Below are 15,070 nucleotides of genomic sequence, written 5' to 3'. Positions count from 1 at the left end.
AAAATGCTTCAACTCTCCTTTTTCTACTGATGACACAGAGCAGAGGGCTAAGTATTATAAATCCAGGAAATATACTAATAATGCTATTCAGTTCATTTATTAGCCCTCTTGCTTAATAATATTGGCATATTGATGGATGCTGCATATTATGTTGTAGTGTTTTCAATCTTTCTCAGTGCCTGGTTTTCCAACCCATTTGCTCTTGACTCTTTGTGGGGGGAAATGCCATTTTCATTTGTCACTTCAGGCAAGAGGTCATCATAAGTCATTTCACATAAAAAGTGCACAGCTAGACGCCTTACCATGATGAAACCCTTCAGCTTGTTCATTTCAGTTTTTTAATCCACATTGTTACTGTTTCTAGTCTGAAGCAATGCTTTTTAATTTGAAAAAAAAATGTTGTGGTCATTTGTTTCCCCCAACATGTACTTAAATGTGGAGAATGGTGATTTTAGAATTTTCCTTGAATAACAAATTTTTTTTTTTTTTAGTACTAGGTAGCACAAAAATAAAAAAGTGCTTGGTGTCCATGGGGTTCTACAGCCAACTACAAGTTTTCTTTGCCACAGTAATCAATAAGGCTAGTGTGACAGGATTAATTTAAGTAAGGGTTCTTTTATTTTCAAAATGGTCGGACCCAACAATCTCCCCCCCCCCCCCCCCAATCAACTGACACTTAATGGGTTAATCATCTTATCCCAGTCACACTGGCAGTTAATTACAGCATAAGGTCGGAGCTGTGACCGCTTTGCAGGGAAAGTAGTGCCAGCTCTCAGGCTGTGCCAAAATGCCCCTCAAAATAAATCCTTTACCAGGGATTTTCAGGAAATGGCCACTTGTGCAAATCTGATGCCTAACTTAATTTTATGGATTAATGCAGCCTTTTGATGTTTGGCATGGTCACTCAATGAGTGCATTGTGTATGTGTCAGTATCCTTGAAATATAAAGCAAGGGGAGATGAGCTTTGTTTCCATGTGACATTGTTTTTTGCTGTTGCAAATTTTTTTTTATTATTATTTATTTAAAGAGATGAAAAAGGAAATTTTACATGATATTCTTGACTATATTTTTATTTATTGATAAATTTATGCTTAAAATGCATGTATAGTTGTAGCCTTTTGCTGATGTCTGCATTCCTTTTTAGGTTTTTCTGGTATTTCTTTAATTGTTCTGGTTTATGTGTTCATGTAATTATTTTCTTTAATTTATTCTTTTTTCAAATTCACCACATTTTAATTGGTTTGTGACTTTTATAACTGCAATGATGAATAAATTCTTGACAGGTATGAACCATATTTGACTGATTTTGTTTGTTATAATTAGTATTATAAAGGTTCATTGTAGGAATAATATGGGTGAGTGTTGTTCACTTGGACACACCAATTGAATTTTAGGTTTGACTGAATTAACTTCTCTGGCAGTTAATGTAGTAACAGTGAATTGTGAAATTTTTGCTGAAGATTCCGGATGGTCAAGAAGCTACAATGTACTTTGGCTTCTGTACAACTGCTAGCAAAGTTATTAGTTGGCATCTACATTTGCCCCAAGAGATGAAGAACATATCCACTGCTTTAAGGATCATAATTTTAGTTCCCTGTGTGATTGTTTATAGCTGATCACAGTTTAACTTCAGTAGTTATTAATTTAATTTGGTTTAAACTTTCCCGAGTTTCGTTGCCCATATTTTTTTGACACTAAAAAGTATAAAGGTTTCTGATGAAAATCACAGAAGTCAGTTTTTAGCACAGTTTTGTCTTGTCCGTATTTCTTCATTTTCTTTTTTCTGAGTTTTTGCTTTTTTGTATTGTTAATATAATACAGGATCCTGTAATTTTATGACTTTCAAATATTAGGTTGAAGTGCAATTTTAAACTCCTGTCCACCGTGGTCTCCACCATGGCATAACACTAAAGTCGTAGTCCACTCTGTCATTTGTCATTGATGTGATACTTTTCTGACTTGGGTTTTTTTGTTTCTCTTTTTTACCACTTTAGGTATCATGACAAACAAGAAGTGACCAGTAACTTTCTTGGAGCTATGTGGCTAATTTCTATAACCTTCCTATCAATTGGCTATGGAGACATGGTGCCTCACACATACTGTGGAAAGGGTGTGTGTCTGCTTACTGGAATCATGGTATGTTTTCTATCTCTTAACACTCCATGTGATCAAAATGGAAAAATGTTGTTTTGACAACTGTTTAATCTCACAATCAGTCTAGAAGTTGTAAAACCAGGTGAAAGAACTGTTGTATTTGAGAAGATGTTCTTCAGGAGAATTCTGGTTGAGTTTGTATGTAAGCGCTACTTTGATAGAAAAATTATGGAGTTTTATGCTAACTGGAACAGTTTTGAAAGAAGTAATTGCTGTGTTATACTTTCCAGCTGTTCTGTTGGTGTTAAATTACCTAGGTAGGCTATAGTACTGTTTCATGGCCTGTTATAAAATCAGATAAGGGTGGATTAATAATTAAGAAGATATATCCAGATGGCATACAGACGAGGGCTTGTTGGAACAGAAGAACGAGCAATAGGACTTTTAGGGACACTTGGAAGAATACATTACACACTAAAACTCTAGGAGAGCAGTAATCCAATGATCCAGCTCACACCTGACTGTTTCTGGCATTTTATTAGTCCTTTCTGTAAACAAAGTAATTGAAAGAGCTTAGGACTGATTATTATTGTATCATGTTAGTTATCCCTGTGTGAAATTAAGGTTAATGTCTTCAGGACAATATTTTAATGTTGGTGTGATGGAGTTAAGCACCTTGGATAAGGACATGAACTTAACAGTAATAGTAATAATAGTAATAGAAGAATTGTGGGAATATAACTGCAATTGTATAAAACGAATCAATGCCTGTAGTTGAGCCATTGTTTATAGCTGATTTGCTGTGTGACAGGTAACCCACCAACCACTGCTTCTCTGATAGTGACAGGAACACCTGCCAGTGTACCGAGCCATATAATGGACTCCTTAGCCATGGGGTTCTTTGTAACAATGCATAAGACACAGAAACATCACTACATGAGAATCTGGTTGTTTGCCATTTCCTAAGGTGGTATGAACTGGTCAGGTCAAGCACAGGTGAGGGGTTACAGAATACCAGACCACCTTATCTCTCACTCAGGGGGCTGGCTGCACTGCCCTGGTGGTTGCCGTGGTGGCCAGGAAGTTGGAGTTGACCAAGGCCGAGAAACATGTTCACAACTTTATGATGGACACACAACTCTGCAAACGAGTGAGTAAAGATCTTGGCCTTATTTTTCAAAGAAGAATAGACACATGGATCCAAGTGGTGTAGTGTTGAGGTTAGCGCCCCTGCCTTGTAATCTTAATCCCAGCCTAAACCTGACTCGTCCTGTAGTACTCTTGATCGAGGTACTTACCTGAATTGTTACATTTACATGTATTCATGTAGCAGACGCTTTTCTCCGAAGCAACATACATCTCATATAAAATACAATATATGCATTCCTTTGGCAGAAAGAGAGACATAGATGCAGATGCGTGATACTTAAGTGCAGTTTGGTTCATTTGGCAGAAAGTAACTATGTTCATCACATGAGTAGCTGCATAAAACTTTATCAGAATATCCACGATTCCTGATCACCTTCCTGGTAATTTTTTTTTTTTTTTTTGGAAATGCATATAAACATTTGTGTTAATTACAGGAGCAGCTGCGTAAAGATTTATCCCAGCATGATCTTAAAGTTATAGTGTATGATTGTTACACCTTACATGAACTTAAGAGATCATGGACAAGGTGAGTTTTAAGACCCTTTTGGACAGACTGTAGATAGAAAATCAGCAATTCTGAGTGAGAGGGGGAGGCCATTCCACCACAACTGAAAACCTTGTTCAAGTAAAAATGCCCTGCTCTAGAAAACTGTAGATCATCTTAAGTAGCTTGTTGGACAAATCTTCCATTTTAAGTTTTCTTGGGAAAAGCTGCCAGTTTAGTAAAGAAAATAGTAATTTTATGCCTAAAGCTCAACATTCATTTGAGTCATGAAATTGTCATAAATTATACTTTTACACTTTGTATTAATCAGCGTATTACGGTGGAGGAGCTATTTGGATGGGAAATGTCAGTGATTGTCCACTAAAACTAGTCCATGTTGTTCTTTGATGACCCTGTGAGGCCATACTTGAGCAAGATATTGGCTGTTCACCTCATAGTAACATAGCAGTAACATAACCATCTTTACATGCAGAACATATGGAGGACAGAGTAGGTGCATTCAAATATGGCAAATAAACATCTTATTTGCTGAGAAAATGTTTTACTCCATTTCTTACTAATTTGAATAAACTTCCATTTGTTAATTTTTCAGTAGGTGTTATCAGTTTGTCGTTAACTTCGAAAATGACGCTAACAATTGGTACAATAAGTTTTTTTTTTTTTTTTTTTTTTTTTTAAATAGCCTTTATTAACATTATTTTAGATTCCTTGTTAAAACAAAAAAATATATAATTTTCTCACTTTAAACAACAAAGTATTCACCTGGTAATTTTATTGACTTTTATCATTTTGAACATGCCAGTTGTGCTACAACATAGTAAACAAATAATATCCTAGTATTATCCTGCTTTCCTATATCATTAACAGTCTGACATACTAGTAAGTGCTGAAGAACAGTTATACATCTAGCAGAGTACTTACATCATTTACTACATTTGGAGTTAGATGACAAGATGCATCATAGAATTAAACTTCTTTCCCTGATGTTTATTGTTGGTGGATACGTAATATACTATCCTTGTACAAATAGATTGCATTGAACGTGTGTGTGTGTGTGTGTGTATTAAATGCAAAATATTCATACTTTTCAGTTTATATTAGTCTTTATATTATATCTTTAATTAGCTGATGCCTTTTACCATAGCATTTTATAACACTACCTGCTGGGCAACTTAAAATTTACCAATTTATACAGCACGGTATTGTTACTGTATTAATTCAGGGTAGCTACCTTGAACAGCTGGAGCAAAGATTCCAACAGGGTACCTTCAGATTATAAGAGAGCTGCTATAATCAAAGCTCTTCCTGCTGCTTGTTATTAATGTACATGTGTTTCCTCGCTGGGACCCAGGTCAAAAACACGGCTGCTAATGTACTCAGGGAAACATGGCTAATCTACAAACACACCAAGCTGGTAAAGAAGATCGACCATGCCAAGGTGCGCAAACACCAGCGCAAGTTTCTGCAGGCCATTCACCAGTAAGTACCATGAGCCAAGATGCCCTTGTCAACCATCCATGTGAATACTGGAGGTTTCTTGATAAATTACTCAGTACATTTCAGCTTTGCTTTAACACCTTAGCTTGTAGTAATGTTCCTGAGATCATAGTAGTAAATCTGTTGGCATTGATGACCTTTTTTATGAAATTGTGTATTATATTTCAACGATTAAGTTGTTTTAGAAAATAAATGACCTCTTAAATTCATAGCATGTGCCATCCTTAAATTCACAAGGCAGAGCCTTTTCATTTTGGGTTTTATAAAATGTAGACCTTTTGAAATTGTAGTTTTTCTGTTTATATATCCTCTTGTGAGTTATTTCAAGATGTGCAATTAGGGATTGTCTGTTTCTGCCGTGCAAGCTCATTTCTGACACCTACTATGTTCTGTGCAGTTTATGGGTTGGTGTTATTTTTGTGTCTGTACTGTTGTGACTAATATTTCCCTCCACATCTACGTGACTTCAGGGAACTTGGCAAAGGAATATATTTGAAGCTATATGCCACATCTGTAATTTTATTGACAGTCCAGTATAAAAGATCAGCAGCTGCACAGGATGCTTGTCAAAAAACATCACTGTAATTATATAGGAGGAATTGTTTGAAGATGCACAAATAAGCTCCTTTTTTAGAACTGTAGCAGACAAATACTAAAATCTTTGTCCGAGTTACGCACCTGAATGGATTTTGAACCCAAATCTGTGTTTTAGAAACTGCACTAACACTTCCCACCTGAACTGTAGGATATACAGTCTTCTTCCTTCCTTATAAACTCTCTCAAGTGCAGTGGAAAATGTAATAGTTAACTTGTTTGTGTAAGCTGTGGGTTCTTAAACTTGTACTGTGTTCTGTCTTTGTTGTTGTGCTCAATCACTGCAGAGCTCAGAAGTAAGTTGCGTCTTTTCTGTTCTCCTCTTCTCTATTTCTTTTGTTTCTATGAACCGGATATGATTAATTTGCATGAGGTTTGAAGCTGGATGCTGACTGAAAGTCTGCCTTTTTATCTCTATGAATTCCATTCTCTGAATGGAATGAGAAAGTGACAACAATACAACTCATGTGATGGTAATAGGGTGCCTGAATGAGAGCGAAAGAAGATATAGCATCTTTTAAGCTTCAAATGTGTCAGCTTGCTCCCAGAATCCATTCATCAACAAGCTTCTCCAGATTTCCATAACAAATTGCATTGATAGTCCAACTCCACCCCTTGACCAGTATTCCACTGTCAAATGAAAATCTATTCCAAAATTTTCTCAAAGTCCATGTGTTGATCAAAGAAAGTATCATTTACAGTAGAAGAATCTGCCTGGTACAGAGCCTTCAATCATTCATAAAATCTGATATAAAACACCGATAATGATGTTGAAGGGTCACTTAAAAATGGATTTACAGTATTCCTTCCGTATCATTAAACTTCCCTCATAGCTGAGGGTCCTGACAGCTATAACACTGTGTATTTTGACTGGAGATAAAATGTTCTGCTGAAAACATCAATTTAGGTTTAGTACATTTGGACTTGAGTGTAATGGAAGCCCATAAAAAACTCTTAACCTAATGCATATGTCTGTAAATTTAAGTAAATACAAGTCCACACCTTTCAGATATTGCGCTCTCCCTATTGTGACCTGCACGCAGTCTGATCACTGTGTGGCTGTGAGTGCCAGGCAATTCTTAAATGCAAGATGTTATGGAGATCTGGCTCAAGCAAGATGCTGACCAATTCTGGCCCTCCCAAACCCGGCAAGGAGTTTTGGGAGCTCATTGTGAAAACACTGTGGAGGAGCAAGGGGTGGGAGGGATGAGGCTGGGGTTGGTGGGGGGGAGGGGGTGAATGGAGTGGTTGGATTGTGTACTTAAGCAGTGTGCATGGAGGGGATGGTATGGCAAGGAAGAGGCTGGTGGTTGATGCTTGTGTTGGCAGATACACTTGGGAAGTACTCTTACCTCTGGGTAATTATCAAGTAAATGATGTGGGGTGGAGGGGGGTAAATGGTGGCACTATATTGCGATTGCACTGCTGCATGTAATTGCATACTTCTTGGATGCTCTCTCTCAATTGCTCTGGCATTGTGCCACACTCCAGTGAGCATCAGTTCATTTTGCCTTTGCGGAGCTGGTTTCAGCTAGTTGCATGCTTTACCCCGCTCTACAAGTTTTATTATGAAAGTAATGTGCTTAATATTTGCTGTATTCATTTATGTTTTATTTTATAATGCAAAAAATAAACAAATGTAACCCCTGTTTTTGGCACACCATCTTTTGTATATGTAGTAAATTATATTTAATGGATAACTGACAAGTAGTAGCATACAATTCAGTTGCTTTCACCATGTAGAAGATGTATTTAGGACTAAATCCCAGTTACGTTGAAATGATTGGCATGGTGGTTAAGAGGGTAATACTGGTGTAGCACAGCAACCGAGCTCTGTATTTGGATGTGGGTTTGAGTCTGGAGTTTGCATGTTCTTCCCATTTTTACATGCGTTTCCTTCAGATTCTCTGGTTTCTTCCTACAATCCAAAAACATATATTAGATGAATTGGTGACACTAAATTGCCCTGTGTGTGTGTGTGTGTGTGTGTGTGTGTGTGTGTGTGTGTGTGTGTGTGTGTGTGTGTGTGTGTGTGTGTTACATTGCACTGCTGTATAAAATGTGTGAAAGACTGTAGGAAGTTTACTGTATTGTATTTAGCTTTGTAAATCACCTGGGAGAAAGATACTCACTAAATGTTATTCAAGAAGGTTCTTTAAAAAAAAAAAAAAAAAAAAAACTACTTTAATATACAATATGAAAGAACATTCAGGATATGTATATTTTTTTTATTTGGGAAATTCTGCAAGGACTCAGATGTGGCTGTTAGTTTACTGATAAAATAAGCTGTAGGAAGAATCTGTATTAAAAGAAGGGTTAATTCCCCAACCCCCCATCCCCCCCTTTAGTGTTTTCTGCTTTTTTAAGGCAAAGTAGGTAGTTTATATAAGCCAACCCCTATGGTGGAAATCCAGTGGTTCAGTTCAGTATGATGCCGTTTTAGAAAGGTCTGCAGACCTGTTGTTTTTATTGTTTTGCACAGGAGGTGGCACACAACAAGTGACTTGCACCAAGTCTTTTCAAATCAGCTTTTATTAAAAAAGAAAAAAAAAAACCCAAAAGACTTTGAATACAAGAATGCAGTCTCGATCTAGTCCACAGGAGAACACTCTGGTCATGATTTTGTGGGCCCTCTTCATACATCTTGACATCCGAAAAAGGTTTCCCCGCAAGCGTTGTGATTCTATTGTCCTTATGGCGAAAACGATGAAATGCAACTTCCACAAAACAAATTCTGCTAGTATTTCAGTCTTTGCAAGCACTGGAAGGCTTTCAAGATTACAGCTATAGCAAATCTGCTAAATCAAGGTTTGAGAACAATAGGCTATGCAGAATTTTAGGCAAACCTATGGGGCCTGTGGATCTTTTTCTGACCACTTATAATGTCACATTTAACATGTATTCAGAAATTCCATTTGGAATCAGTGGGCTGGAAACTCCTAGGTGATTCTCTCAGCTGACTTTACTTGCAGTGTGACAAATGAATTTAGACCAAGGCGTTCAGAATTCTCCTTTGCCAGTCAGTATGTCCATCCCTTTTCAGAGATGAGGTTCTTGGTAATAAATGTCTCAGGTAGAAGGTAGATTGTGTCGGTACAGAATTTAATCTGTTTGATGGAGGGTCTTTGATTATTTAATTTTTTGAATAAATGCATACATGCAGGTCATTTGAGTGTTGCATTAATATATTAATCCAGTTTTTCATTTAGTGCTTTATTGTTCTGAGAGCCGCTCTTTGCTGAAAAAGTATGCCAACTTGACTGTTAGTTGCAACGCACAAAATTTGCTTTTGAGCATTATCTGGAGTTGTCCACGTCTGTGTGCTTGCTGTTAACCCTGACAATAAGCTACATATAGTTAGTTAAATTATGTTAAATGAATTGTACTTGTATTTCTCTGTTTTTGTCTGGACTTCTTAGCCTACTATAATAATCCTGTGATGAAAAAGCTCAGTGTTAAGTTGTGGTCAGGAAGACTTGACCCCGTCATGAAAAGATCCTTGCAGCCTTGTAAAATAGCCTTGAATTACACCCTACTTTCCTGCACCTTTTGCCTTAAGATCTCTGCTCCAGGTTTTGCCATAAATGAGTCTTTCTTCATTCAAAAACAGGCGTAGCTGCTTGTACTAGTTCTTCAAGCTGTGTTGGGTTCAGTATCCTCCAAAAGTAGGTCAAGGCAAAAATGTGACTACTACTAATTTAGTAAATGCAATACAGTTGGTCCCCTTGTAATGGTCTTTATTGTGACCGAGAGTTGGTTTGTTACTCAAAGATCTTCAGTCACATGTAGCACAGAGCGAGCGAGAGGCTTGTCAGTTCTAATTCTTATTCAGTTCTACTACGTGACTATAATCTGACGTGTGTGTCGATCTTCATCTCTCGGTCTGTTGGTGAAATGCACTTTTGTTTACCGAGTTACAAGTCACCAGTTAAGACCAGGGTCTGCAACAGAAATTATTGTAATATAAATATCAGCAACCTGGACATCTCTGGGGGAGCTGAAAGTGCAAGGCTCTTCAGATGTGAACGGAGCAGCGCACTGAACTTGCATTCTCTCTCTCATACCTGCCTTATGTATGTGTCTCAACATTTTGAGGCCCTTTACAGGACTATTTATCACACTGGGTTTTAAAAAAAAAAAAAATCTTTAGCCGGAGTTACAAGAAAGTTATACCTCACTCCGTTTTTTTTTTTTTTTTTTAAACCATACACATTACACAAAATTCACAAATACCCAATACAAATGTAATGATGATAAATGAAAGCATATATATTTTTTTTTTAATTTATTTTTTCTAATTTATAAAAGTTGTATGTTGTTCACCTCTTTTGTGCAGGAAATAAGTGTGTATTAGCCCAGAGCTGGATGTATTACATGGAGGTGGAGAATGACAAAGAGGTGACACTTCACTGTCAGCTCAAAACTGGTAGATGCTGAAGCCTGAGGGGTCACCTCTCTTTGCTTTTCCACTCTTTCAAAAAACTGGTGTTTGCTGACTTTTTTGCACACACTTTACTGTGTATCAGCAAATTGGGTGAAGCTTTGGCGAGTGATTTGACTTGTAGGCTACCTCTTTTTATTAAAAAAATAATTACTGAATAATTCCCAAAAAAGGCAAAAAGCTTGTTGCTCAAGTTCATAAGTCGAGGACCCACTCTATTTAATTGGTCAGTTCTCGACTATTCACTCTGGCTTTCTGACACTCATTAACTGTTTGTTCTTGTCCATGTTGTGATGATTCTGAGCCTGTGTGCTAGGCAGGGTTACACCCTGCATCAGTCCATTCCAAAATCGTTTGTTGTTTTATCTGTTATATATTAGTAAATTAGTACCTGAACTGCAGTGTGTTACACTGCCTAATTTTGAATATTACACCAGCGGTTGGGCAACCTGTAATGCAGCAAAAATATGGTCTTGTAATCTGTAGCCAGTACAAACCCACTCTTGACTACTACTAAAGAACTTTTTGAGTAATATACTTAACTAAAATTGTTCTAGTAAAATACCCAACGAGTAAAACAGTGCAACTGGCTTTGGATGAAATTGTCAAAAAAGCAAAAACTTAATAAATAATCACATATAGTGTGCTGCTACTAAATCTTTGTTCAGCTTAAATATTTTTCTGTTAATTTTATTACTGTTAGAGGTCACTGGAATTTGATACTGAGACAGTAAATCAGTTTTTATTGCAGCACCATTCCCAAAATAGTTATCCCTAAGACCATTTTGAAATTATAGGTTTTTTTTTTTTTTTTTTTTTGGGAGAAAATGTATTTAATGCATTATTTTTGTGGTCTTTGGTGATGTGACCCAGCTTATTGGGCTTCCCAGTGAAACCCCTATGACTGTGAACATATACCCTGCTGCGAAATGTTTAATTATAAACTCAGTTTTGAAGTAGGAATGATGAATTGTGTGTTTTGCTTAAACATTTTTTGTTTAAAAAATCAAAATCCCTACTTCTGTAATACAGTGCCATAGTAAAATTGTGGCAGAATTTCCTTTACTTTCCGATAGGCATTATTCAGTATCATGCTGTTCTTCAGCAATGTCATAAATTATGCATTAAATTTATGACTTGGGGGAATAAATAAATGGGATGACCTTTTTACTTTTCACTTTCAGCTCAGTTGCACTCCTTTTCTACCTTGATTCAAAATTTTGAATGCTGTTTGGCTGAAAAATGTTGGATGCATATACACATCCAAGCAGTAGAGAGACACATTGTCTTGTCTTCAAAATAGTCTCTGTATACCTGTGGGGGGGGAAAAAAGATATACGAATTATATTTGTTAACCAGTGTATTTTAAAATAATTTTTCAGCGGGACTATTAAACCTTTCTTTAGCCAGTGTTATTTAACCAGATGTCCCCTGTTTTGTTAGGGAAAGTATATCTGTCTCAAGTTCAAAGTAGTCTTACTTGGGTTTGTTTGAGAGGTAGGCCCCAGGCCCCAGGTCCCATCCCACCCCTACTTCACCTGTCTACTGCGCCACACGCATATAGCCGTTTTTTCAATCACCCATGCCTCCATCATTGTACCTCCGCCACCCTCATCCCAAACGTGCCGGTGTGGCGCACCACGGCACAGCACGGCATGGCATGGCATGCCTGCGTGGCTCTCTGACAGCTTGCCAGCAAGCGAGCCTGTGTGGGTGTGGGAGCAGATGGAGAGAGCAGTGCAGTGTTTGCGTGCGCCGGCGGGTCGTGTTTCTCATTAATTCACTTTCTCTGAGTCCAGGAGCCAGTATGGCTTGCATGTGTGGTCTGATAGTCTGGACTGCGTTCTGCATGTGGGACACTATTCTTCCGCATTTCAAGGGGAGCTCAGCTGATGGGAATTTGTTTGCTCTCCCTCTTGTCTGCCTTTCTCTGCCCCCCCCCCGCCGTTTCACTCCACACCCATAACCCCCTACTGCCCTCACCCCTCCACAGACTGCGCAGTGTGAAAATGGAGCAAAGGAAACTCAATGACCAGGCTAATACTCTGGTGGACTTGGCTAAGGTGAGTGATGTGCTGTGTTTTTTTTTACATAAAATAATCAGCTCCATTTTACCTTGTACTATTGAACTTTTGACAAAAAAATCAGGACTCTCAAAAATGACTAACTGCTGGACCATTGCTGCAAGTAAGAATTATGCACTGCTTTCTGCCCTTCATCAGTTACTGTTGTGGTGTGGTCCCTATAGTCCATTTAAATGCACTATGTCCACACTAAGCTGTTATTTGAAGTAGACAATAATGGCTTGTTAAATGGAGCAAACCACACAGTAAAATGTTTTGCTGTGAAATGTTATCTGCTCCCAGTAATTGTTCAAGATCATGAATCAAAATTAAGACTGTTTTGTTATTTATATTTTCATTTGTATAATGTGTAGAATCACTCTAGTTTTTAATACAAAGGTCAATTTTCATTTCAGAGGTTTTGCTGTACTTCTGCACAGCCTTGTACTGTAATTTCATTGCAGTATTCTGTGTAGTACCTGTCATTATCAAGAAATATAAAATTAATAAATAAAAAGCTTAATGAAAATAACTTGGTATCAGAAAACAGTAAAATGTCATATTAGCCAATGATATGTTTAAACAGAATTTACTGTTATTTACTTTTTTAAATCACAGGAGTACCTAAAAGTCCTCAAATGTGTTGTTTACCAGGTGCATTTATAACTTACAAAGCACAATATTAATTTTTATGATGTGAATCTCATGTTCTTAGATATCATTCCGTTTCTACGATTTATTTTTTTGGATCTCTCCCTTGGTATAATCATTTGTAAAATACATTATGTATATTTACATATTTAGCAGACGCGTTTCTCCAAAGCGACTTCCAACAAACTGTGTCGTGTTATCAGCCGAATAAACCGAATAACCAATACAAGTGTAATAATCTTATATAAAACCAGATCTTATACCTCAGCAATTTGATTGGACATGTTAATGTTATCTCTGATGTTGAAACATGATGCTGAAAATAACTCTTTGTTAGTTGGTGGCACATTAAATCAAGGAGAGACGTTTTCTTGCACTTTGGATACATTTTGAACCTCCCTCCTGCGCGTTCGGCCGGATGGTGTGCTCCTACTGTGTGTGCTCACTCCCTCCTTTTGCAGACCCAGAACGTGATGTATGACCTGGTGTCAGAGCTGCAGGAGCGCAGCGAGGAACTAGACAAGCGGATTGGCACGCTGGAGGACAAGCTGGACTCCATCACGGGCAGCCTGCAGGCACTGCCCGGCCTCCTCTCTCAAGCCATAACACAGCAGCAGCGGGACTTTTTGGACGGCTTTGCGCACCGATTCCGGCCTGCTTCACTAGGTTCGGAGCGCTCGTGGACGCCCACGCGGAGACGACGCTCGCCTTCAACGGCACCGCACACGTCCTCTGACAGCGGCTAGCCCCCCCTTCCCTTCCCTCTTCCTCCCTCTGTGCCGCACCGCACCTCTGCCATCCAACCCTCACGCTGCCCAGGTTCCCGTGCAGACTGACACAGAGTCACAAGAAAAGAATGAAAACTAAAAAGACAAAAAAAGATCAATATAAAAATGGTAGAGATATGGTTTATGTTTAGCCATTGTATGGCTGTTCAAGTTAGCTTTTTTGTAAAGCCCTTGTATAGTTACTGACTGAGTTCAGGGTGCTGGGGTGAAGCTGGCTATCACCGGAGAGTCCTTAAACAAGACAGAAAAAAAACTGCCCATTGAGGCTGCTGCTCGACGAGTAGTGTTTTCCACAATGGTCTGCTGGCACGAAAGTGAACTGAGGAGAATTATGGCCCCAAGTTGGGAACGGGAAAAAAAAAAAACTATGGACTTCCGCTTTCATATGACAGGTGTCAAAGGTTTCTTTCTAGTAATGGCTGAGGGGACCTTTGGAAGCTCTGATACTCACTCTATTCTCTGAACGCAATAAAAAGGAGAGATGGCTCCAGGGACAGGGGACAGCCGTGGTTTTCCCCCCAGGCTGTAGGGAAAAAAAAAAAAATGCTGACAGTATATAAACAGTGCAGATCAGTCATAGACCTGTCTGTCATTCATCAGGAAAAACTATCAAAGCAGTTTTTTTTTTTTTTTTTTTTGTGATAAAGGTTGGTGTGTTATTTCCAGTGTCATATGCAGTAAGTGCCACTAAGTGTCGTTTTGACATAAGTACATACATAGAACATATATATATATATTTATATATATATATATATCAGATCAGTTGGGACCAATGAATGGACTGATACATAAAATTGTTTTAATTCCTCAAGATATAAAAATAAAACATTTAAAAAGGTTTATATATACAATCCAATTCTCTGTCTTCTTGATTCTAGTTCCATAAAATAAGTATAAGCAACACAATCTGCACATACATGTATTCAGAGAGATAACGGAAAATACTGTGGCAAGATACTTTTCACATCACACCTGATTTATATGATTATTCCTTTCATCATATTATTGTGACATCAGACCCTTAGACAAAAGTACATCAGTGGTGATAAAACTGCCATGGTCCCAGCCCTGGTTTTTTGTGTGCTGGGGCAGGTCACAAAAACAAATCATGCATTCCTTCCTCAAATACATTCCTATGTGAAATATTAAGCAAAAGAAAACATTGCCATACTTCAGGAGAGTCCAAATTCTTTTACGCCTTTTCCAAACAGCATATAGTGCATTGCTGTCATTTTAAGTTGTTTCAGTTTTAAAGGCCAAAAAACATTAGATGTCTCTTTCAAAAAA

At 37.9% G+C, this 15,070-nt stretch overlaps 1 protein-coding gene across 2 annotated transcripts in view; it reads left to right on the top strand.

The window, feature by feature from the left end:
* LOC108930507 (small conductance calcium-activated potassium channel protein 2-like) overlaps positions 1–14,370 on the top strand; it is a 54,971-nt gene extending 40,601 nt beyond the window's left edge. Inside the window, exons 6-11 of one of the 2 annotated variants that reach the window (XM_029255191.1) lie at positions 1,996–2,137; positions 3,135–3,245; positions 5,101–5,228; positions 6,128–6,136; positions 12,275–12,344; positions 13,457–14,370. In XM_029255191.1, coding sequence (XP_029111024.1) covers positions 1,996–2,137; positions 3,135–3,245; positions 5,101–5,228; positions 6,128–6,136; positions 12,275–12,344; positions 13,457–13,741 — 745 coding nt within the window. In that variant the 3' untranslated portion in view covers positions 13,742–14,370. The remainder of the gene's footprint in view (positions 1–1,995; positions 2,138–3,134; positions 3,246–5,100; positions 5,229–6,127; positions 6,137–12,274; positions 12,345–13,456) is intronic. The other variant, XM_018745786.2, reaches the window with a different exon arrangement.
* Positions 14,371–15,070: the final 700 nt, after the last annotated feature.

Source organism: Scleropages formosus, chromosome 9 (assembly GCF_900964775.1).
Source record: "Scleropages formosus chromosome 9, fSclFor1.1, whole genome shotgun sequence".
Lineage (NCBI taxonomy): Eukaryota > Metazoa > Chordata > Actinopteri > Osteoglossiformes > Osteoglossidae > Scleropages > Scleropages formosus.
Note: the sequence above shows the minus strand (reverse complement) of the source record. Positions and strands in the feature narration are given on the sequence as shown.